Raw genomic sequence first — 25,268 nt, 5'->3', positions numbered from 1 at the left:
TAAAGTCCAAGGGGAAAAAGGAAACTAGTTTGTACCTTGGGGAAGTTTTAACCTAAGCTGGTAAAAATAAACTTAGGGGTTTTTTTTTCATGCAGGTCCCCACATCTGTACCCTAGAGTTCGGAGTGGGGAAGGAACCTTGACCTAGCAACCAGCGGAGGTGGCCTGAGGACAGCGAGTCACGGGGCCGGGCGAGCGCGCATCACGGCGGCCCGCCACGCGCCCCACACGGCACTGGGCCCAGTGGGCTCCTCCCTCGTCCGCGCGAGGCGCTGTGGGTGTGAGGGCGGGGTAGCCCCCCTCAGAAGCCCCCTAGATCCAGGCAGGATCCATTTGAGAGCCCCACCCGGGCAGCCCCATTCACAGCGCCAGGGCTGCCCGGCAGTTGCCCGTGTAGCTTCCACGCAGAACCGGGGGTGGGTGAGCGTTTTAATCGCATTGGGTTTCTCCTACGTCCCTAACACGCCCCGCTTCCCCCTTGGAAAAGCGCCTTGTTTTGACTCGCCTTCCCTTTTAAGTCAGGCACATCTTCGGGCGCCCTATTCTGCGCCCAAGAGAAAGAGGGCCCCATTCTCCCCAGATGGCGGCGCCGGCCGGGGAACGTAGGGCTCTGCGCGCCGGTAGCTTAGAAGGCCCCAAAGATGGCGATGCTGGCGGAGCGTGAGTAGCGGGGCTGTGGAGGGGGTTAGAGCCGGCAAGTCGGGTGAAGGGAGAAACCATTATGTGTCTGGGAAGGGGGAGCTACCACGGTCTACGCAGGAGGGGTGCGGGGGGACACCAAAAGCGATGAGGCGGTGGAAGACACCACCAGGGATGTTGGGGGGGGGGGAAGGGGAGCGTGTCCCTGATGAAAGGGTGGACTCGATGGAAGGAGCTATTCTGAGGGGTAGGGAGATACCACTGTTCGGGGGGTGGGGGCGCCCCGCCAGGCTGCGTTATGTCTCCTCTGGAACCCTGGCTCCTTGCCCCGCCCAGGGCGCCTGGGGGCCCTGGCACAGCGGTGGGGAGGCTGGGAGGGGCCCCTGGGTGCTACCAAAGCGGTGGGTCGGGGGGGGGGAGGAACGAACCTGCCTAGTTCCAGGCATTGGGGGAGCGAGTGGGGAGGTGCCTGGACCTCGTGGGGCCCCTATGGGGGTCCTGCCTGCTGGGCCCCTCTGTGGGCCTTTGGGCAGGGTGAGCACTGGGCCCCAGCCCCTCTGTGGGCAGGGGCGCTGGGCGGGGCCCCAAGCTGTGTTGTTGGGCCCCCATGAGGTTGATTCCCACACCAGCGTCCCTTCTCTCCCCCTCTACTGCCCTCACTAAAAGAGCCACCTGTCAGAGGGGAAAACGCTTCTCATCATGGCCTGTGGTGCGTGCTCCGACACTGCTCTATGGTGTGAGCACGCACATGGACGCAGTGGTGAAACACAGCCGTCTCTGGCGAGGAAGGGTGGCAACTGTGTAACGGTTCACAGCAATTTAGGACAGGAAATGAATGCTGCCTTATACCCAGTGATGGCGAGAGGGATTTTCTGTAGTTGGAACAAAACTTCATAGTATCTAAGTGAGAGAGTACCCTGACTGTATGAAGATTTATACATATGTATAAAGACAAGAACATACTTGAAATAACCCTGCTGAACTCAACGAGATTTGTGCTTAATGTTAAACATTAGTATTATAGCACTTTTGCATAAGGAGGGCATTCGTTCTTGTGTGAGAGGCTTTTTTTAATTGAGTGTGAGGTAAACTGTTACCACAAATTGATTATTTAATGCCGCTGGGTGATGGAATCAAGTTCAAGGTCTCAGTACTTATCTTCAAAGCACTCAAGGGCATGGGCCCAGGATACGGAGAAGATCAACTAAAGTTCCAAGATGAAGACTGTGATCAGCAACTTTGGTCTTCTGCTGCAATGGAAATCTCAAAGGCTATGTCTATATGTGTCTTTCAGAGGTATTCCCCTCTACCCTCCCCCCCCCCCAAGAAAAAAACAAAAGTTTTGCCGCAACAAGTGCCAGTCCTGCTGACGATACGAACGCCAGTCATTGGAGGTAGAAGTATTTTGTTGGCAGGAGAGCCGACAAACAGCGTCTATACTGCATAACTTTTAGCAGCATGGGTGTGGCGATACAGACATGTCACTAAAAGCTGTGTAGTGTAGACATCGCCTAAGAGAGAGGCTCATCTCTGCAGGAGACAGAACTTTCTTGAGGGCTGGTCCAAGACAGGAATGAACTCCCCCAGGAACAAAGGATCATCACAGTCCTTTCTACCTTCCTCTTCCAAGGAGCGATGGTCTAAAGCTGCAGTGGGGGAGGTCTAGGTTGGATATTAGGAAAAATCATTTCACTAGGAGGATGGTGAAGCACTGGAATGGGTTACCTAGGGAGGTGGTGGAATCTCCATCTTCGAGGTTTTTAAGGCCCAGCTTGACAAAGCCTGTCTGGGATGATTTAGTTGGGGTTGGCCCTGCTTTGAGCAGGGGATTGGACTAGATGACCTCCTAATGTCTCTTCCAACCCTGATCTTCTATGATTCCAAGTGCAAAATGTATTTCTCTGAATCTCCCTTCTCTAACATATATAGCAGTGTGTGTATCAGAAATATATAACACCTAAAACTAAACATTTCATTGTATACTCTCATCCCCTGGGGAGAGGATGAAAGAACAAACACATGACAGATGTTAGTCACATTGCATAATGTGCCATTCAGAAGTGCTTAGATACTAAGTTGATGAGGATACTGTAAGAAACTGTTGATAAATTGTATAGCCATTTGCTTGACCACGCTTCAGTTGGTTATGAAGTATATTCAAGAGACTAGCCAGCATGTATTGGTTAACAGAATATATAAAATAGTTTTTAATGCCGTTAGATGGTTATTGAAAGTTTAATTATTTATTGGGACACTCAAAGCTTTTGAATTCTTTTTTTCTTTTAATGTCAAATATAAATAATATGTTTCTGCAGGACTGGGGCCAGAATATGTAATGAAACTTAAGATTTTTTTTTTTTTAATTTGAGAGACATACCTCTGAGTTGATTTGAAGAAAGCTGTACACAGAGAGCACAATTACATGTAAGTCCCCATCAGCATGGTTATTCAGAATTGTGCAGTATCCAATGTACAATAATTAAAAATTTAGTGCTGTGTTAACGTTTATCCTTGCATGTGCAGGGAAGCACTGAAATACTTCTTTAAAGGATAAATCTAATTACGTAGGGTTTGCCAGAACTCTGTATGTGTGACTAGCTTGTGGTAATTGTGAAGGCAGATTATGCACATGCATTTTTGTGTGTGCAGTTCTGGACAACTTCAATCACTGTATTATCAATATTTAGTCCAAAAGAGAGGAGGAGAACTATTTCTTATCCATGCACATAGCTAAAACTCTTGTCCAAGCTCTCATTCTCTTGGTTCTCAATTACTGCAACGTCCTTCTCTCTGGACTTGACAAAAGCAATCTTGCCATGCTTTTATCTATTCAAAATGCTGCTGTAAAGATCATTTTCCTAGCCTGTTGTTTTAAGCATGGCACACCTCTCTTTGCATCCCTCCACTGGCTCCCCCTCCTCCTACCTGTCATCTCTCATATCAAGATGTCAGCTCTTGCATCCTGTCAGCTCATGATGCTCTCCTCCCTCACCCACTTATTACATTTTCAAACTAAGATCGTTTGCTTTCTCACAGGATGCCCCTCACGCTCGGCAGGTGCTTCCCATAACAATTGAAAAGCCATCTCGTTCTCCTTTTGCAAAACCCTCCTCAAAACTCTCCTGTACCATGATGCGTAAAAAAAAAAAATTGACAATGGTCAGGGTGCTGATGTGCAGAGTATACCACCTATCATACGGTACAATATTGTCTTGTTGTTTCCTTGTACTGCCCTGTCAGTCTGTAGCCATCTGTTGTCTCCTGTCTACTTAGATTGTAAGCTCTTTGTGGCAGGGACTGTTTTGGCTTGTACAGCACCTAACACAACAAGGTCTGGTCCATGATTGGAGCTCCTAGCTATTACGGTAATTCAAAAAGAATAATCTAAAACAAGAGACTATAGATGGGAGGGCAAGGAAAGGATGCCTAGAACATCTGTAGATGGTTTTTAGCCATCTCCTAGTGCAGTTTAGCAGCTGGAGACAAGGAAAAGAGCCAGTAGCACATCACCAACCAGCTCTCTGCCCATAATTATTGAGTGCTCCATGGACCACAGTTTCAGAACTTCTAGTTCAGCTTCACGTCCAGGGCTGCAGTTGGGCAAAAAGTGTGCAGGAACTGATCCATTGCAAACTGCATGGAGCGGGAGTTAGTGGAATAGCAAAAGGTGTCTGAGTGAATGAAGTTTTTCTCCACTGGATGGTGCTGCTTACCCAGGATATCAGTAGTACCTCTATAATGTAATTCTCCAGGGGCAGTTTGGTACAGCGGACTAGTGTTGGAACTGAATCACTTTTAGCTTGCAGGATGATAGGTAGTTTACTTCTTCATTTTGGAAAGATTACAGTGAACAGACATCTCTAACAAAGAGAATTGTTCTTTCCAAATCTCATTTGGAGGAGAAGGGATGGCTGCAGCACAGAGGTTGGAGTTCTGGCTTTGCCACACGTTTCTTGTTGATTTTAACTAAGTCACTTCACTTCTCTGTTCTTGAGTTTCCTGATCTGCAAAATAGGACTAACACATCTGTCTGTCTTAGGGAAATGTGAAGATTAATACCCTGTCTGGAAAGTGATTTGAGATCCTGCAATTGAAGGTGCTAGGAAAGGAAAAAGTATTACCAATTTCAACTTTGAGAAATTACTCTACTAAGTCTTGTAACCAGGGGTCTCTGGGGAGGATGAACTGAAAAGCATCTTAGATATATGTGGCAGCTTTACAGCTGGGTGAGATGTATCAAATTTAATTCTCCTGGTTTTGTTAAGCCACTATCCTGAGTAATAGTTACAATAGACAGAAAATGAGGGTTCTTCAGATGTTATAGCTGGTAGGAAGTGCTGAACAAGTGGGATTATAGTGATTTAAGGAAGGTGAAAGGAGAGCAATGAAGAAGAGACTTCAGGCTAAAGGGGTAGAGGAAAAGGCACCGTGTAAGGCATGGAATTGGAAAGGAGACATTAGTGTACTTGAAACCTTCCGTATGTGTGTGACTGTGTCCTCTTGAATTGATCCTCGTGTGCTGCACTGGTTGACTCTGAAATGAACAACCTTCTGTGGCTTAAAGGGACAGTGGCCAAGATTTTCAAATGTTGTGAGATTCAGTGTTTGGTTGCTCAGTTTGATTTTCAGTGGACTGGTGATCATTATTTTTTGAAATCAGTTTTCTTTGAGGTGTGTTGAGTTGGTTGCCCAAAATCACTAGTCAGCTTTGTAAATCTTGGCCAACATCCACATAACTCCTTTTGGCTGAGATTTTCAAATTAGCCTAAGGAGGTTAAGTGCCCAGTTCCCGTTGAAGATTTGTGGGAGTGTTGGGCACTTGGCATATTTTAGGCCCTTTTGATCATCGCGACCACTTTGTGTTTATATATAAACACAAACAATCCCTATGTTATTGGTATGACTATAGATTATCAGCACTAACAGAGCTCTAGACTTTTCTCCCTGTATGCTCTATTCACTTCTTGAATTTTTACTCAGCTTGGATAATGAAAACAGGCTGGTCAGTTTCACTTATGAAAAAGCATACCGAAAGTCATATAGAGATCTCTCTGGAAACTGTACAGTTTTCCAGAGAATGAGATCCTTTCTACTGGTATTTAACCATCTGATGGAATTTGGGGGTATTCCATCAGCAGGGTATAATTTCCTCTTAAATCCAATAGGACTTTTCTTGAGGGTGGTTTTTCTGTACAGCGCAGTTACTAGTGCTTCTAATGCTGCTGGGGAACGTTAAAGCTAATGTTAAACACAATTTTGTAACTTTTTTCATCACTGTGTTTTGTGATTTTTTTTTTTTTGAAGTCAGAGTGGGTTTTTATTAAAAGAAACAGAACAGGGGCTGAAACCAAATTGTGTTCCTGTAATCTTGTTCCAATTTTCCAAAGGTGCATTTAGAGGACTGATGGTCTTGTAGTTAAAGCATGGAATTGTGACTCAGGGGAATTGGGTTCAATTCCTGGCTCAGCCATAGAATTTTTATGATCTTGAGCAAGCCATTTATCTCTCTATGCCTCCATATGTAAAATGAGGGTAGTAATACTTCCTTTTTCTGTTTAGGCCAGGGGTGGGCACACTTTTTGGCCCAAGGGCCACATCTGGGTATGGCAATTGTATGGTGGGCCATGAATGCTCACAAAATTGGGGGTTGGGGTATGGGAGGGGGTGAGAGCTCTGGGGTGGGGCTGGGGATGAGGGTGCAGCAGGGAGCTCCGGACTGGGACCAAGGGGTTTGGAGGGCAGGAGCGGGATCAGGGCTGGGGCAGGGGGTTGGCATGTGGGAGGGGGTCAGAGGTGCAGGCTCTGGGTGGCGCTTACCTCAAGCACCTCCCAGAAGCAGCAGCAGCATGTCCTGCCTCTGGCTCCTACGCGGAGGCGCAGCCAGGCAGCTCTGCGCGCTGCCCCGCCTTCAGGCGCCATTCCTGCCAGTGGGGGCTGTGGAGGCAGTGTGCAGAGCCCCTTGGCTGCCCCTATGTGTAGGAGCCAGAGGTGGGAGGACATGCCGCTGCTTCCAGGAGCCACACGGAGCGGGGCAAGCCCCCGACCCCACTCCCCGGCTGGAGCGCCAGAGTGAGGCAAGCCCTGGACCCTGGTCCCCGGCGGGAGCTCGAGGACTGGATTAAAATGTCTGACAGGCCGGATGCAGCCCCCAAGCCGTAGTTTGCCCACCCCTGGTTTAGGCCCTGATCCTGCAAACAGTTATGCACATGTTTAACTTTGTTATGCTAACTTTACTTTACTTCGTTGATTTCAATGGAACTACTAACAGTAGTAAAGTTAAGGATATGCATAATTGTTTGTAGGATTGTAAGCTCTTCAAAGCAGAGGATCTTTCTTACTGTGTCTGATCACAAAGTGGCCTTGATCCTCATTTTGAGACTCTAGATGGTGTAACTGTAATACAAATAATAATGTCATCTGAGGTCTCAGATAAATTAGCCATTCTCTGTGTAGACCTTGAAAGCTTTCATCACATTGGTGCTTGTTCTGTACTCGTTTGAATAAGTAGACATCTGTGACTGGTTATATTTAATTTTTTTTAATTAAAGCAGTGGTTAGATCCACTATAACCTGACATTCAGGGAGGAAAGATGGTCCAGTGGTTAGGGCACCACCCTAGAACTTGGGAGACCTGCATTCGAGTCCCTGCTCTGCCATAGACTTCCTGTGTGACCTTGGGCAAGTCTCTTAGTCTCTATGTGCTTCAATTCCCTGTTACAATGGGGCTAATAGCACTTCCCTACTTCAATGTATTTCTCTTCATAACACTTCTGTGAAGATTGAGATGCTGAGATACTGTGGTATTAGGACTGTATAAATACCATAATAGTCTGTTATAGATTCTGTTTGGAGGGAAAATAATGTCTTGACTTTTTTTTAATTGCATTATCAGCTTCTGTAATATTAAATAGAGCATAATTTATTCCCCTCCCCCCCCACTGTAGCCCGTAAAAAGCAGAAGTGGTCTGTGGATCCTAGAAACAGCGCCTGGAGTAAAGATGAATCCAAATTTGGCCAGAAGATGTTGGAAAAAATGGGATGGTCCAAAGGAAAGGTATGGTCTGAAGGGAAGTAAGTGGTCTTGCAGAAAAGCAAACTCTCAGCTATTCCAGAATTTGAAATACTGAGAGAGATCTGGATACAGGAATTACAGGCAGCTCTTAGGCCTAGAGCAGGGGTCGGCAACCTGCGGCACACATGCCAAAGGCGGCACGCAAGCTGATTTTTAGTGGCACTCTCCTGCCAGCCAGGGTCCCGGCAGCTGGCCCCGCTCAGCCCGCTGCCGGCCTGGATGGATGGAACCCTGGGCCGGCAGCGGGCTGAGCGGGGCCGGCGACGGGGACCCCAGGCCGGCAGCAGAATGAGCGAGGCCGGCGGCCAGGACCCCAGACCGGCAGTGCGTGCAGCAGACAGAACCCCAGACTGGCAGCGCGATGAGCCGCTCAGCCCACTGCCAGTCTGGGGTTTCGTCCGTCAGCCCCTGACAGCTGGGGTCCTGGCTGCCGGCACCACTCAGCCCGCTGCCAGTCTGAGGTTCCATCGGGGGGCTCTGTAAATGTAAAATTTATTACTGGCACGCGAAACCTTAAATTAATGAAGACTTGGCACAGTACTTCTCAAAGGTTGCCGACCCCCTGGTCTAGAGTTTATAGGGCTATATCCTTTTTAGTAGGTACTTTACTGTTACTCCCCTTCTTGCTGACTTCTGGATCTCTCCTGCTGTCCTGTTTCCTTTTTTCCTTTTCTGCTCTCTTTGATAAGGAGATGGGTGACCCCAATTCAGAACTGCAGGAGCTACAGATGTGCCTCCCAAATTCTGACAGCTGCCTGGGGTGTAAGATAGAGCAGCTTCAGGAGCTGCTTTAACTTTTGGCAACTTTTAATGGCCCCTTATGATCTGCTCTTCCACCCAGAATAGCCAGAGTGTAGCATCAAGCCACATCTCTTCCCACCCCAGCATGCTCCTATGGTGGAGAGCTGTGGATGGAGGCCTGTGATCTTAGGATGACAGATATATTCCCTGTTGGCCAATAAAGACATCTCTGCTGCCTCTTTAGAGTGGCTCAGCTTCTATAGAAACTCCACAGAGCCCAGAATTGAGGCCTGTGTCTCTTCAGCATTTCCAGGTGATAGTTACCTGACTAAACGCAAAAGAGAATGGTCTTCATTGTTTTTTAAAGGCATCTTTCATCTCTGGTATTTCTCTTCAACCATTTAATAAAGAATAATAGTTGTGGCTTTCTTGAGTTTAGGAGACTCCCAGAACTTATGGTGAAAGAGAAGAGGTACTCCTGAGTGTCTCACAATAACTGTGTTGACTTGGGAAAGTTGCTTAAAGAAAAGGTAGCCTAAATAGGTTTTTAACTGGCTCTAATTTTGCATTTAGTTGCTGGAGCAGAATTTCATATACAAACAGTGAAAGGTAGGGCCTGATCCCAAACCCATGGACATCAATGAGTCCATTGGCTTCGATAGGTTTTCTAACTGTGATTGATTAACTTCTTGATTTGTAAGCACAAATACGTATTTATTAGTGCTTTTAATGTACTGTGAAAATAAGTATGAAAGCCATGGGATTTTAAAACTGAGATTGAAAGGATGCTGTCAAACATTCTGCTCACACTGGATAAAATCATGCTGGCAACAACCAAACACAACTGTTGCCTTAACTAAAGTGGACAGAGATTTTTTCCTAAGTGTCCTAAAACCATGCTATAGGCCCTGCCTACACTGGAATTACAGCTGAAGTCAGGAGGATCTGTTACAACACAGTCCCAATAGATGGGGCAATAGACCTGGTATGTGATAGTGAGAGGAATCTGGCTAGCATCATTTTTAAAACAAAATTCACTGTCTGCTGGGCCCATGCTAGCAACAGTCATGTTTAAATATGGGTTATTGCTGCATAAAACAGGTTTTCAACCATAGGCCTCATCTACACTATTCCCAAATACTGTGATGTGGCCCACCAGTGTTCTTATGTGACTTCTCCTTATTTGTGTGGCTAGGAAAAAATAAATAGGGTAGAGAATGAGGTCTTGTCTTTGATAGGTACCTTGGCTAAAACATGGTAACCTAGTATGGGCTTAGCATGTTTGGTTTTCCTGCCACTTGGGCAAGAAAAATACATATTGGGCCCCAAACATATTTTCTTACTGAATTTAAATACTGTTAGTTTGTAGTAGGGACAAAGCCAAGATCTGAAGTCCAAACTTGCCCCAACACTCTTCATGAACAAGCAAAGAAAATGGGTCCTGCTGAGTTCCAGTTTGGGTCAATTACATTTTTATTTGCCTCAATCTAACCTCTCTCTGCAAGTTCAGTTGGGTGTGTTATTCTTTGTTTCCTGCTGGCAGTTTTTTAAGTACAACAATTACATCTTCCACCCCTGAGGTGGATGTATTTCCGTGGTGAGAGAAGCATTCCCAATGTGTGCTCTCTCTTTCTATGTGCAAAGTTTTAAAGCACTGCAGGATCACCTGGAAATGTAAGGTGCTGTCCGGATTAATCATGAACAACTCAGTGATATTATTTGTTTCAGAGTAGCAGCTGTGTTAGTCTGTATTCGCAAAAAGAAAAGGAGTACTTGTGGCACCTTAAAGACTAACCAATTTATTTGAGCATAAGCTTTCGATGAAGTGAGCTGTAGCTCACAAAAGCTTATGCTCAGGTAAATTGGTTAGTGTCTAAGGTGCCATAAGTACTCCTTTTCAGTGATATTACTGCTTTGGTGTTTTGAGGGGCACATAAACAGTAAGTTAAAAATACACAAATTCTCTGTGTTGCTTATAGCATTTGACTGAATTAAATTGTAGACAAGAAAATAAATAATAATATAAGTTGTCTTGTTTGTATTTCAAAAACAAATGGACTTTCTATATGATACCTATATTTATCTTTAATGTCACTCCTGAAAAACGCTTACAATTTGCCTTATGTTCTCATTAGGGTCTTGGGGTTCAGGAACAAGGGAGCACAGAGCACATCAAGGTTCAAGTGAAAAACAACACACTTGGTTTAGGAGCAGCCATAAACTATGAGGTGAGTACTAGTTAGCGTTACTGCCAACACAGGTAAGAATGTGTTGATTGTTGACAGCCCCTTTATGTAATGGGAAGTGAGTGAAATCTATCATCAAGTTTGTATGGTGTCAGGATAATGATGAACATCTCACAGAAGAGAGAAACCAGCTTAAATGCAGCATTGGTACAGTTATGTCCTGTTGGGGTTTTTTGGGAGGATGTTGGAGTGGGGAGGCTGTGGTGAATAATGGGGAGTAGGCGGCTCAGAGATGCCACTTCCCACAGACAACTGAAATGTTTGTTTACTGGTAGATATCCCTTTGTCTCCATTTACTAGACCTGGTTTCATGCCTTCCTGTCATTCTGCTCCCTATTCCTGGAACAGTCCCTATTTCCCGTTGGCAGTCATGGGTTTGCACAGAATGTGGGATCGAGCCCTAAAGGCGCTGTCTGAGTCAACATCTGAACTGACTTTGTGTGTTCTCATCTTTTGTGCTGCAGGAAAATTATGTTAGCATTTCCTGCCTGTAGCTGAAAACAACTTGCCCAGACTGGGGCATGACAGAGCCAACAACAACTCAGTATTGTTTGAAGACTTTTTCAAACGCAACTCGTAGGCACTTGGAGCGAACTTAACAAGCTGTAGTTAGTGTTTCTACCCATGAAACTTTAGGGATTGCTAGTTACTCTTTGGTGTGTAGAACCAGAGGATGTACAGTGGGACTCTGATAGACCTTTTGATGGGATCTTTTGCCTCTTATTTGCTTGGGTGCTATTTACAGGACAACTGGATTGCTCATCAAGATGACTTCAACCAACTTCTGGCTGAACTGAATAATTGCCATGGGCAAGGTGAGTCAGGTATGTTAATACTTTGCTATATTGGAAGTTTCACTGAGAATTTCCTTTATTTTTCATTTCTTAAAAGGCAAATTAAGGCCCGGTCCTGTGGGCTGGTAATACTTCTTGCATGATGCTCATCCCCCTTCAACTCTCATTAAAATGAATGGGAACAGAGGGCTCACTGCCACGCAGAACCAAGATGTTAAGTTTGATGAGGATGTGTATGAATTACATTTAAATTCCATAGATGGTAATGGGCTTTGAATCAGGCCCTTGTTAGGGCTCTTCAAAAGAAAAGGCAGACGGCTGTGTTCCCTTTATCCAGTGAGATATGCAGAAGCAGCAGCTGTCCACTGAAAAACAGCCTGAGGCAGTTCAAAGGCGTGTGACACAAACATCCTCCAAAAAAAGAAAAGGAGGACTTGTGGCACCTTAGAGACTAAGAAATTTATTTGAGCATAAGCTTTCATGAGCTACAGCTCACTTCATTGATGAAGTGAACTGTAGCTCATGAAAGCTTATGCTCAAATAGATTTGTTAGTCTCTAAGGTGCCACAAGTCCTCCTGTTCTTTTTGCGGATACGGACTAACACGGCTGCTACTCTGAAATATTCTCCATTGCCACATTTTACCTCCTCAGCCTCATTGATGAAGAATTGTGTCTGGGTTTTTACCTAGTGGCAGTTTCTTCAGCGCTTCACTTTTCCTGCCCTTGAGAAACTACTGTTTGCATGAGCTGGGGTCAAAACCTACCTCCTCTTTAAATACTGTGATTTAGTTGGGCAAAAGGGCAGGACATGCAGAAGCAGGAAACTTGTCAAAAATTTCCAAAAGAGCTAAATCTCTCAGTCTCAGAAAGTACTTGGGCCTGGTCTATGCACATGCTGGTTTAAATAATAGGAACAAACTAAACTGATATAAGTGAGGTGTAAAACCGTGCAAGCATCCACATAGTGCTGCATAAGTTTAACTAACTCCATCTAACATCATGCCTTTACTTAAACTGGGTCAATTTTTATGTGCCGACAGGCCCTTGGGCTGCAGGTCTGCAACCGTTAGCTCCCTGGTGGAGCCCCATTAGAGTCAGCGGGGTTCTGCCTGGGTGCAACATCTGGCCACAAATTATCAGTGGCAGTATGTTGGCCTTAGTGAGTTTATTCAGAATATTCAGAGCAAACTGTAGTTGCTAATGAGTTAATCCTAAAAATGACAGCAAGAGTGTGGAGTTATTTTTGGAGTTACGAGGAAGATTAAAATCAGTTTTTACAGTGGAGAAACTACAACCTCCCCTTAATAAGCCGCACACCTACAGGGCTGCAACTGAAATCCTGGTCCTTAAGCTCTAAGGGACAGATTTTTAAAGGTACACCTCTACCCCGATGTAACGCGAGCCGATATAACACAAATTCAGATATAACACGGTAAAGCAGCGCTCCGGGGTGGGCGGGGCTGCACGCTTCAGTGGATCAAAGCAAGTTCGATATAACACGGTTTCACCTATAACACAGTAAGATTTTTTGGCTCCCGAGGACAGCGTTATAGAATCCTAGAATATCAGGGTTGGAAGGGACCTCAGGAGATCATCTAGTCCAACCCCCTGCTCAAAGCAGGACCAATCCCCAATTTTTGCCCCAGGTCCCTAAATGGCCCCCTTAAGGATTGAACTCACAACCCTGGGTTATATCGGCATAGAGGTGTATGTAGGTGTCTAAAGATCTAGAGAGGTGCCCTGGTCATTTTCAAAGTGCCTAGTTCCTAACTCCCATTGGATTTTGGTGCCTTTGAAGATCCCACTGGGCACCTATCTGCATTTTCAGGAATCTAAATACAATTAAAAATCTGATCCTAAAATCCTGCTGAGCTAAAGGAAGATCAGTTAGCTGTAACTCGTGGGAAGACCCTGATGGTCTTTGTAAGTTGATTCCATCCATTACGTGCTTTCAAAGGTGGGCAAATGTCACTAACCCCATTTTTACACATATGAAAACTGAGGATCAGAGAGGCTTAAATGACTTGTCCAAGGACACACAGTGAGTCAGTGGCAGAGCCAGATTCATTGAAGGAAGCTGTCCTGGTTCCCGGTCCTGTGCTGTATCCCCTAGGTAGACCATTGTGACCTCTCCAAAGTCCTATGCTGTATTAAGTTTGAAGACCCTTGATCTTGAAAGATATTTATACTTGGCTCACCCCCATGGTATCTGAGCACCCATTTCATTGCTCAGTAGTCACAAAAAGTGAATAGGATATGGACATAAATACAGCCAAAGCAAATTGTTTTTAAAATTGGGGTGAATATTTCTGCAGCATCTGCCCAGCCCAAATACTAAGTCTCAGTAGTCAGCAGAGGAGATGATGATGCATCTTTCCAGTGAAAGCTCCATAGATAAAATTTCTGATGTTGGATACTGAAGTTCCACCTTACAGCCACAAGAGGGTGCTGGTGTCACTCTTGCTGGAAGTGTGAGATTGCGATTGACGCTCCACTGAGAATTTGTACTGTTTTATGTTCCCTCTGGATTAGACAGCAGTGGAATCACAAGTGCCTGATCCTTGGTTGGGATGCTACTATTGTGATGCTCAGTTTCCACACAAAATGTGTCTTTAAGGGCTTTCAACTCTGTTTGCAGCAAATTCTTTCTAACCTCAGATTTGCTAGATGTAGGAGTAACCAGTTCCCCTCGTTACAGATTTTCAGTTTAAATGCAGTAGGGACCGGATGGATCGGAGTGATCATGGGCTATTAGCTTTTCCCCCCTAGGTTGATGGTTTAACTCCAGCTTAGTCATTCTGAGTTCCAGACAGTTCCACTGTACTAGTCCATGGAGGGTAATGGGTTTGCACAGGTTCACTGAGGATCTAATTTTGTCTGCAGATCCTTGATTACAGGTGAGGGTGCATGAGAATGAAGGAGCCCAGCTTGGCTATTGGTACCCAGGTTGAGTCTGCAGGCCTAGCAGTTAGAAAATACATCTTAACTTGGAAACTGATGATGATTATTTGTATTGTGGTAGCACATAGGAGCCCTAGTCGAGGACCAGGACCACACTATTAGGTGCTGTGCGAACACAGGACACAAAGCTGTGAAGAGCTTACAATCTAAGCGTAAGATGAGATAACAGATGGGTACAGACAGATGGGGGAGCACCAGGAAGCAATGAGATGATATTGATCAGCATGATAGGCAGTGGTCTCTGCACATCTGCAGCCTAACTGTTATCAGGGCTTTTTTTTTTAAGAATCCCAGCATAGGAGTTGGGGGTGGACAACGAGGTAGCTTGTGGATGTTTATGGGGAATTCCTCTGAAGCCTGTGGGGCAGCATGGGAGAAGGCATGACGCTGCTTGTTTGAAAATTGAATAAGTGGACGATGAAGGCTGGCACGATGGGCCGATCGGAGGTGAGCATCAGCATCTTGATGCTGAATGAGAGATGGTGGGTAGCATGGGGATTGACCATGAAGAGCCTTGTAAGGGAAGAGAAGCAGCCTATGAGTGATTGCGTTAGAAAAGTGAGAGTCGCTGAGAGATGATCACAGAACCTCACAATGCTGTTTCCAGCCACTTTTCATGGTTGTACCCTAACTTAGTCACTCCTGTATATCAGTGTGTTTGTCATCAAGAATTCCTTTTAGGTTAATTGGTATGGTGGGCAACAAATGATGATAATAGACTCTATCTAAGGGTTGTACATACGGACAGTGTAGAGGACTTAGAACAATGGCCCGCCAACCTGATTGTTTGTAGGCACTGTTGCAATATAAATGTTTAGTAACAAGACACTGTCCCTGCTCTGAAGAACTTGCATCTTTTTACAAATTACATTTATAACGAGTAGGGGTAAAATAATAGCTGGGAAGTGGGGTAATAAGATCGTATGGTAACGTATCTTGAACAACACTTACCATGCTCCTTCGATGTTGTGGTGTGACTGGTTGTTGGGACACGGTCCTAAATTGAGGCGTTAAATGTACTGACATTTGAGTTTAGTGGTTAACATTTGTTTAATGGAAATGTAACCTTTGTGTTTTAGAGCCCTCTAGCGAACAGAAGAAGACATTCAGTCTTGAAGAGAAATCCAGATCCTCCAGGAAACGTGTTCATTATATGAAGTTTGCAAAAGGTAAGGGGCACTTCGTTGTTCTTTCTTGAACTTCAGGGTTATAAATATCTATGTACCAGGATGACACATGCCCTCTGACTTACATTTGTCATTAGAAACATCCATGTGGCAACCAGCTTTCAATTATAATACAGCCTTCCTGCTTTATTTGGCAGGTTTTGTTGGCTTTAGGCTAGTATTCTTGAATAATTCAATCATTGTCTATAGGAAGCTGCTATTAATAAGGAAGGGTGACTATTTTGAATGGTATAAAATTAAAAACACAATGGTCCATGTGTTGAAAGAACTCACAAGAAGTTGTTGCATGGACATCTGCACAGCTATATCCTGTGCAATCTTGATAGCCCCTCTTAGTGGTCATGTGGATAAGATCAGTGATAAGCTTAAACTTGATTGCAATAAGAGGAAAGCCCTGTTACCAGGTCTTCTCTCTATCATTGATCATTGGCCTAGGTCACCCAAATAATTAAATTTAACTCCTGAAGTTTTGATTTTTTTTTTTTCTTCTTAATAACTGAATGCGTCAGCCATCCTCTGCTTCTGGCTTTTCTTTAATCCTATTTGCCTCTCAGTTCTCTATGTGTATGTAAGTAAATAAAAATGTCATTGGAATGGATTCTACCCATACATACTATTTTCCACTAATGGGTACTTTGTTAAAATATAATCCCCAATACAATGTTGTGTTACGCTAGTGAATGCATCACATAAAATAGCGGCAGTTGACTTCTTAATGGGGGCCAAATTGTAGTACTAGGGCTCCACCAAAGGCTGCAGCTAACTTTTGGTGGCATCTCAAGATGTCACATCACTCCTCCTTTCTTTCCCTTCCTCTGCTTTGTCTACCACTCCTGTATTCAGACAGCGTAGTATTCAGATAGGGATAAAGCTTATTGCAGGGTCTGAAGCATCACTCCCCTGCCCTTGAAAACATTTTAGAGACCCGCGGGCTGGGGCAATCTGGTACTTTCCAGAGGTAGAAGTTTAGCTCTTCATAAGCCAGGGTTAAACCCTCCCCGGCAGAGTGGGCTACACTGTATCCAGAGAAGACGACTTAATGCTGTTAGAGGCAAGGATATCCACCCAGAGTTCGAGGAGACATGCTTGTTCACTGAACTCGCTCTGTGTGTAAGGGGACACAGACCAGGTCTCCCTCTAGCATGGTGCAGCCTTCTCCACCCTGCTGCATTCTGTCAGCAGCATGACAATCGAGACAGAGGGAGGGGGGCGGGGCCATGACCCTACCCCTTCCCTGGCCCCTTTGCGATGGCGTGAAGGAGTGCAGAGAGACCTTTTTTATGTTTGTCTGAGGACAGGCACTACAGCGGGCTTCTTGTGCCCACTTGCTGCCTCATCCCTACCCATTCCTCCCCCTGCAAAAGGGCCAAGGACAATCAACGTTTAGGGCCAGCTTAACATGTTGTCCCTGTCTCCCCACCCCCTAAGGCTTCTGGAATCCCACTGTTCACTTTTGATACTGTCCAAATGAATAATGGCTGCATTTCTTTGCTTCTCCCCCACCCTCCAGGAAAGGATCTCTCTTCCCGCAGCGAAGATGACCTGTCCTGCATTTTTGGGAAACGACAGAGTACAAAAACTGAGGTAAGTCATATGAATGTAGGACGGGAAGGGATCTCCTGGGTCATCAAGTCCAATCCCCTGCTATCACAGACAAACCTGTCATACAGTCTTGTTCATAAACTTACCAAGTTCCATCTCAAAACTAGTTAGGGCAGTAGTGAGCAACCTGCGGACCATCAGGGTAGTCCATTGGCGGGCCGCCAGACAGTTTGTTTACATTTGCATGGCCGCTCCCAGCTCCCAGTGGCTGCGGTTCGCTGTTCCCGGCCAATGGGAGCTGCAGGAAGTGCCGTCCGGAGCGTCTTTCTTGATTCTGGGTTCAATAGTGTAAACTATTCCTCTTCTTTTAACATTTTTCCCTTTAAAGAAACCTATGCACATATCCAAATGCCTTGATGCAAGTGAGATTATTACGTACTCTTCGAGAGCAATGGCCTTTCCGGTCCTTAAAGCCCCCATTCTGTCCCCAATAAAGCTCTGAATGGAAGGGCAAGCTTTTAACTGTTGGTGAAAAGAATGAGTTTAGTCGATGTTTTAATGATTTACTGCGGACATGGCGTAACTTCTCTAAAAATCAGTCAGTATTAAGAATTTTGTTTTTCCTTTTACACTCTTATTTGCAGTGTAGAATGCATAGTAGCTATCTTTTGTTGTTTGAGTTGCAGATTACATACATATTGTAAATATAAAGTACAATATTTAGCAAAAACTGACCAAACTCAGCAAAACAGTAAATTGTTCCTATGTTTCCACAAGAGAGCTGAATATTTACAAATCCTAAACCCAAGGAGCTGTTTTAATGTCACCTGAAATATGGTGACTTGTTTTCCACTTTTGTTGTTCAGTATGCACAGGCACAAATCTGCTATTGCGTATCTCCCAGGGACTCTTCGTTCCTTCAGGAAGGTAAAATATGATGTCCAAATTGACACTTATAGACTCACCGATGTGAGTTCTGTAGGTCACAGCTAGGTTTGCACTTAACACTTCAGTAGCGTTTTGCTGTTAGGAGGAGGGTGTCTGTCTTATGAATATGCAGAGTGATTCCCTTGTGCAGGAACGTGACTAGTGCAACCAGGCAAGTGTTTTGGCAATACTGGTGATCACTAGTGTGCACACAGAGAAGGGACAAAAGAACATGCCACAGGAATTATAGTGCTAACCCTGTGGGCACTCTGAAGTCGGTTGTGGTTAGAGGGAAGGCTGGAGCCTGTGTTTGAACTGAGAGGATTTCTTGAATATCATATGTGATGGAGCTAGAATATGCAGAGCCTTGTGCCAGCTCCAATCAAAAATATTTTAAAGCTGTTTTACAGCTTCATGAGAAGCCAGTGACAGGGGGCTTGGCAATAGTGTGCCAGGAGATCCTGTCTCGGGTGAGTGTTGTAACAGTAAAGATCTGTAGGCTGTCAAAACTACAGCACCTCCATGAGATTGCAGGGTGTAACCCAAGCTACGATACACTGCCTTGCTGTTCTCCTAGGTAGCTTTACAATTTTTTTTGTTTTTAAATAAATGAAACTTTGGCAGGGAGAGAAAATGGGTATCCGCTCTGCTTCTTATGATAAGAATTCCCCAAACTGCAAGAATAGAGCTACCATTAACTGGAATAACTGAGGCTAGAAGAGACTTAAAACCAAGAACCTTGTCTTGTCTGCAACTATGAGTCATAATCCAGACCTTCATTTTACAAGCCACATCATTTTCACTTGACGGACAACAGTTTGGGGAGACTCCATCAGCCACAATACAGCTGGTCTTAATTTACAGCAGTTTTGAAATTAGCTTTTGGACTTCAAGTCCATAGCAGCCACCAGCAGCCTACGATATCATATGCTTTCAGTAGCTGAGCCCCCTTGATTAACTTCTCCTATTAGCTGTATGGTCATGGGCCCTGTTGCTGAGGTGGTGCCTCCTGATAGCTCAAGGTGTAGCACAACTTGTGGGGACTTATAGTCTTTTTATAGGTTTCAGAAAAAAGAAAAGGAGTACTTGTGGCACCTTAGAGACTAACCAATTTATTTGACATGAGCTTTCGTGAGCTACAGCTCACTTCATCGGACGCATCATAGTTTTTATAGTCTTCATCTCATCATTAAATGTAAGGAACTCAGGGATCACATTTTGCCCAAACAGAGTTATCCAAACAGTGATCTCACTGTAGAATCGTAGAGCTGGAAGGGACGCTGGGAAGTCATCAAGTCCAGCCCCTTGTGCTGTGGTGGGACCAAGTAAGCCTAGACCATCCCTGACAGGTGTTTGTCCAACCTGTTCTTAGAACCTCCAGTGATGGGAATGCCACAACCTCCTTTGGAAGTGTATTCCAGAGTTTAACTACCCTCATCGTTAGAAAGTTTTTCCTAATAACCTAAATCTCCCTTACTGCAGAATAAGCCCATTACTTCTTGTTCTACCTTCAGTAGACATGGAAAGCAATTGATCACAGTCCTTTTTGTAACCTATTTGAAGATAATCACGTTCCCCCTCAGTCGTCTTTTTTCAAGACTTCATGTGCTTAGTTTTTTGTTTTTTTTTGTTTTTTAAGCCATTCCTCATAGGTCAGGTTTTCTAAACCTTTTATTTTTGTTGCTCTCCTCTGGACTCTCTCCAATTTGTCCTAAAGTGCGACACCCAGAATGAGACACAGTAGTGTAGCTGAGGCCTCACCAGTGCTGAGTCAAGTGGGACCTCCCATGTCTTATTCACAACACTGCTGTTAATACACCCCACAATGATATTAGCCTTTTTCACAGCTGCATCCGATTGACTCATATTCAATGTCTGATCCACTACAAGCCCCAGATCCTTTTAGTCAGTTCTGCCATCTAGCCAGTTATCCCCCATTTTGTAGTTGTGCATTTGATTTTTCCTGCCTAAATGAAGTACTTTGCACTAGTCTTTATTGAATTTCATCTTGTTGAATCCAGACTACTTCTCCAATTTGTCAAGGTTGTTTTGAATTCTAATCTTGTCCTCCAAAATGTTTGCAGCCACTTCCAGTTTTGTATTATCTGAAGATTTTATAACATATTCTCCACTTCATTATCCAAGTCATTAATGAAAATATTGAGTAGTACCAAACCTAAGACTGATCCCTGCAGGACCCACTAGATATGTCCTCCCAATTTGACAGTGAACCATTGATAACTATTCTTTGAGTACAGTCTTTCAACCAATTGTGCCACCCACCTTATAGTAATTTCATCTAAACCACATTTCCCTAGTTTGGTTATGAGAATGTCATGTGGGACTGTGTCAAAAGCCTTACTAAAATCAAGATATATCACATCTGTTGCTTCCCCCCTATCCATTAGGTGAGTAACCCTGTCAGAGAAGGAAATTAGGTTGCTTTGGCATTATATGTTCTTGACAAATACCATGCTGGCTATACCTTATAACCCTATTATCCTCTAAGTGCCTACAAACTGATTTAATAATTTGTTAGTGTCTTTCCAAGTATTGAAGTTAGGCTGGCAAGTCTATAATTCCCCAGGTCCTCTTTGTTCTCCTTTTTAAAGAGTAGGTACTATGTTTGCCTGTTTCCGGTCTTCTGGGACCTCACCTGTGCTCCAGGAGTTCTCAAAGATAATTGCTAATGGTTCCAAGACTCCTTCAGCGAGTTCGTTAAGTATCCTAGGATGAATTTCATCAGGCCCTGTCAACTTAGATACATCTAGCTTACCTAAATATACTTTTCCTATTTTAACTTGCATTCCTTTCACCTTGTTGTTAATATTTTGTATCTGGTCACCATTAACTTTTTCAGTGAAAACTGAGGCAAAACGGGCATTATTAAATACCTCAGCTTTCTTGATGTCCTCATTTATTGGATATGCTTCCCCACTAAGTAGAAGACTATGCTTTCCTTCGTCTTTCTCTTGCTCCTAATGTATTTAAAAAAATTCTTATTGCCATTTATTTTGTGCCTTAACCTTTCTGATTTTGTCCCTACATGCCTATGCAATTCTTTTGTACTTCTCCTTAGCAATTTGTCCATGTTTCCACTTTTTGTAGGCTTCCTTTTTGATTTCTCAGGTCATTAAAGAGCTCCTGGTGGAGTCACATTGGCCTTTTACTATATTTCTATCTTTCCTTCACATCGCAATAGTTTGCAGTGAAGTCTTTGGCAGTTTCTCAAGGAGACAATATTAATTACCTGGTGACACTAAATGGCACCCGAACCAAAAGCCCAGTTACCGCAGGGCAGGGGGAGACACTGGGTCATTAACCCGCACCAGCACCTGCTCAGCTGGGGCCGCCTGCTACCTGCAGGCAGCCTCCTTGAGATGAGCCAGCAAGTGACGGGAGCATGGGGGGAGATGAGCGACCGACGGGAGCGAGGCCTTGCGGGGAAGAGGTGGAGCACGTGCAGGGTCTCAGAAATCTACCAGCAATTAGAAAGGTAGCAACCCTAGGAGTGGAAGCACTATAGAAATGCATTCAGACATAGGCATGTTTTTATTCTTATAAAAACGTGATGGCTAATGGCTTTGATGTGGCACTGAACTGTGGGGTGCAGGTATTCCTGGCTAGATTTCTATGCTGAAATAGTGGCAGAGGTAGGGCAACTTGGCATGGTGGTATCGCCCCCTGTATCCCCTCTGAAGCTGCTGGTCCGCCACAGGTAGACCCAGCCAATAGTAGCGCAGCTGCTTCTTAAGCCATTCTAGCCACAGTGCAAAAGCCCTCCCTTCTCTCTGGATCCCAGACATCTGTGTTGTTTAGAGGGCGAACAGTATAAAAACTGCCCTGCTCAGCCCCTCAAGTAAAGGGGGACTTGTAGCATGGAACTTCACAGACTTTTCCTACTCCTCTTTTGTCTCCTACATTGGATTTTCCATAGAAGGGGGGAATCTGGCTTGATATTAAATTAATTGATCAGTTGACCCTTTTAAATGGTATTTGTTACGTTTATTTGTGGTCTGTGCTGCAATTCCTGGACACTGGGCTTTTCCCTGACGTGGCAAAGAGAGAGCACTGCATATGCTGTAATTCTCTTGGACAGTAGTTTATATCACTTCCTGTTCAGAGAGAGTGTAGGAAGAGTCCTGGTGTCCATCAGAACCCTGGGATGCGCTTTCAGACAGTGGTAGTCTGTGGTCCCTTGCCTTTTCATTACAGTTTCAACCTTCAGCAGTTACATGCTGTCATCCCTGCTCGGGACAAGTCAGGACAGGTGGATTTAGGTGCTAGAACTATTGCTACCAAGGAGTCGTATTGGCTTCTAAAGTCTTATTGTAACCACACTTTTTGTATAGTGGTAATGCGCCTTGTATTGTTCCTGCATTCTCAAACCACGTGTACTTGAGAGAGATCCCTTTCAAGGATCTGGTAATAGAATGTCTAATATTTTGCCTCTAGTTCATAGAATCCAACTCAGGTCACTGAGTCACCAAAACTCCTTCTCTACGTGTAATAGCTGTTTGGTGGTCTGTGTGAGGTGGTTTCAGTCCATTTCCTGCTGGACAATTGTCCATATCACACAACCTCGAAAGAAAGCAGGGACTGTGTTAACCAGGACACTAAATTCCCTTCTTATTCCGAGAGATGGTCCCACCAGCCCAGAGTCAAGAGACGCAGAGGCGCTTACGTTGCAGCTGCCTGTTATGTACCTGTCCTTGGATAAATCTTCAGTCTTTTTCTCTCTCGGAGATCGCAACGAGTAGTTGTGGGCAAATTGCTTTTTCCTGAAAAGTTCTCAGGTATGGGTGCCATGGGGTGCTAGTCTGTAACCTTTCCCACTGTACCTGAGTCTGGGCCATTAGGAGGATTAGGTTATTAAGGAGGTGTGGGGGGTGTCATCAGTATGTTGATACATACCAGCTGTGTATCTCTTGTCCTGCTCTCCTGATGCAGTTCAGCACCTCAGCCAGTAAGATTGAGTTATGGGTCAGAGCGACCTGGCTGAAGCTCAGCGTAGCCAAGACTGAGATATGGTGGGCGGTGGGAAGCAGCTAGAGGAGATGGTGGAGATAATATTCGTCCCACTGAGGAAGTACATCCACCATTAGTCACTAGTGTTTGCAGTTTAGGGGTGGTTTCAGCTCCCAGCTGCTGCTTGATGATCACATTACAGCACTAAGGCAGTCAGCTTTTTACCACCTGCAACTGGCTAGGAGGCTGTGACCTTTCCTTTCAAATGTCGTCCGTCTGTGACACTGTTATCAGAGCTTTTGTCACCTGAAGATTAGACTATTGTAGCACATTCTGCTTGGAACTGCACCTTAAAACCATTCAGAGACTGAAGCTGACCCACAATGACGTGGCTCACTTACTGAGCAGGACATATCACTGGAAGCGTGTGACCACTGAGCTCTGGGATTTGTATTGGCTGCCAATTAGGCTGCGCGTGCAGTTTAGGATGTTGGTTATACCCTATAAAGCCCTGAATGGTCTGAGGCTACCTGCCTGAGGGACCACCTCTCTCCCTACCTCATTCTGCCTCATCTGCAGTCAGCAGAGATGCACAAGCTGGATTCCCCTCTTCATGAAAGAGATGGGTGGCTGGTAGTGCGTTCTCTGTGAAGGCTCTTGCTCCCCAGTCCCAAGTAGCCTGAACCTAGCCACTTTTCAGGCAAGCTGAAAAAGACCACATCAGGTTGGATAGGGTTTTTAGAGAGGGCTATGGGTTTGTTCCCCATACCCATGAAGGGGTGGAAAGGAGTTTTGGTAGGTGTCTGGCCAGCTGAGATCTTGTTAAAGTGATTACGTCAATGCTGCTGAGATTTCATTGTATGTATTGATGATGCAAGGGTACCCAAAGTCTTTGATAGGCGTCTTTTTAAAATAATTTTAAATCTAAAATAAATGTTTCCTTCATGATAGATCGTGTGGCCAAACAAAGCCTTTTTAATAAACTACAGAGGGACCTCTGGAACCGTCTCCCTTAAAGTGAAAACAATGGCTGAGCTTTGGAGCTCACCTAAATTGGAAACGTCTGCAGTTTTCTCAGGGAGACAATGAGTGATCGAAAATATTGAATTGTAATTATGGCGCTCTCCCGAGACCCACGGTGGGGACCTGCTTGCAGGGCAGTGCCTGCCAGGCTTCACCCCCAACCCCCTTTAATTTTCTCACTCGCTTAGGAGCTGGGGAGACAGAAAAACAAATTCCATTAGTTCCTATCTGGTTGAACTTCCTGGAACCCCCACTGTTTTTTTTTTTTTTCTTCTCAGAATTTCCTTCCTCCATCCAGCTGTGTTTCCTGATGGAGCCTTATCACAGGAGAAAATACTCCTGAGTGAGACTGAGGATTTGGGAATGAGTTAGACGGTCCCAGCTCATTAGCTGAACAACATGATTCTGGCACTGACTAATTTTGGGGTTTGCGGGAGAAGCCCTGATTTGCTGGGATGCTTCTAAGAAGTCAGATTCCTGCACAGAAAACTTGAGTGTTTTAAGCCTATCTCCTCTGAGGCCATCTGATCAGTAAACAGCTTCCTTAAATTTATAGTAACATGGATGTTGTCATGCATGAGTTCCCCTAAATGGCCAAAGACTAGTTGCCCATTTACCTCCAGGTTTGGTGTGATCACTTTCCGGTTCATCATCCGGAATTTCAGTCTTCCTCCCCATTGCTGTCTCACTTTTTATCAGGAAATAGGGTTCTGACACATTCTCCAGAGTTTCCTCAATTGATTTGCATTTCCCAGCAGTTATCAAAGATCTCATTGCCTAGTGGTTAGAATCCAGAACTTGAAAATTTGCCTAATGCTGGCTCTGCCATTGTCGCACTGTGAGGCTGTAGGCAAACCACTTCCTCCCTCTGTGCCCTGGTTTTCCCCTTTGTGAAATGTGAATGCTGATACTTACCTGACATAGGGTATGTGAGGCTTAACTAATGTGTTCTTAGACTAGTCACAACTTCTCTCTGCATCTGTTTTTCCATCTGTAAAATGGAGCTAATATGTATGTCACGGGGTGGTATCAGGATTCATTAGCTATGTTTTTCAAAGCTTTGTCTGTGGACATTAAGTGTTGCATAAGACAGAAGTTGGTTATGAGATAAGAATTACTGATAGTTTATTTGAGCTTGGCAAGATCACAGCTGGCACAGGGTGTTCAG

The 25,268-nt window shown here is 44.7% G+C and overlaps 1 protein-coding gene across 4 annotated transcripts in view; it reads left to right on the top strand.

Moving 5' to 3' along the window:
* Nucleotides 1–581: 581 nt before the first annotated feature.
* PINX1 (PIN2 (TERF1) interacting telomerase inhibitor 1) overlaps nucleotides 582–25,268 on the top strand; it is an 83,723-nt gene continuing 59,036 nt past the window's right edge. The window contains exons 1-7 of one of the 4 annotated variants that reach the window (XM_073335670.2): nucleotides 641–659; nucleotides 3,010–3,062; nucleotides 7,583–7,692; nucleotides 10,587–10,679; nucleotides 11,443–11,521; nucleotides 15,533–15,622; nucleotides 17,151–17,224. In XM_073335670.2, coding sequence (XP_073191771.1) covers nucleotides 7,660–7,692; nucleotides 10,587–10,679; nucleotides 11,443–11,521; nucleotides 15,533–15,622; nucleotides 17,151–17,224 — 369 coding nt within the window. In that variant the 5' untranslated portion in view covers nucleotides 641–659; nucleotides 3,010–3,062; nucleotides 7,583–7,659. Of the gene's footprint in view, nucleotides 660–1,107; nucleotides 3,063–7,582; nucleotides 7,693–10,586; nucleotides 10,680–11,442; nucleotides 11,522–15,532; nucleotides 15,623–17,150; nucleotides 17,225–25,268 lie in introns of those variants that run through there. The other 3 variants (XM_073335667.2, XM_073335666.2, XM_073335668.2) reach the window with 3 other exon arrangements.

This window comes from Lepidochelys kempii, chromosome 3 (assembly GCF_965140285.1).
Source record: "Lepidochelys kempii isolate rLepKem1 chromosome 3, rLepKem1.hap1, whole genome shotgun sequence".
Taxonomy (NCBI): domain Eukaryota; kingdom Metazoa; phylum Chordata; order Testudines; family Cheloniidae; genus Lepidochelys; species Lepidochelys kempii.
The sequence above is the reverse complement of the archived record's forward strand: the minus strand, read 5'-3'. Positions and strand labels throughout refer to the sequence as shown.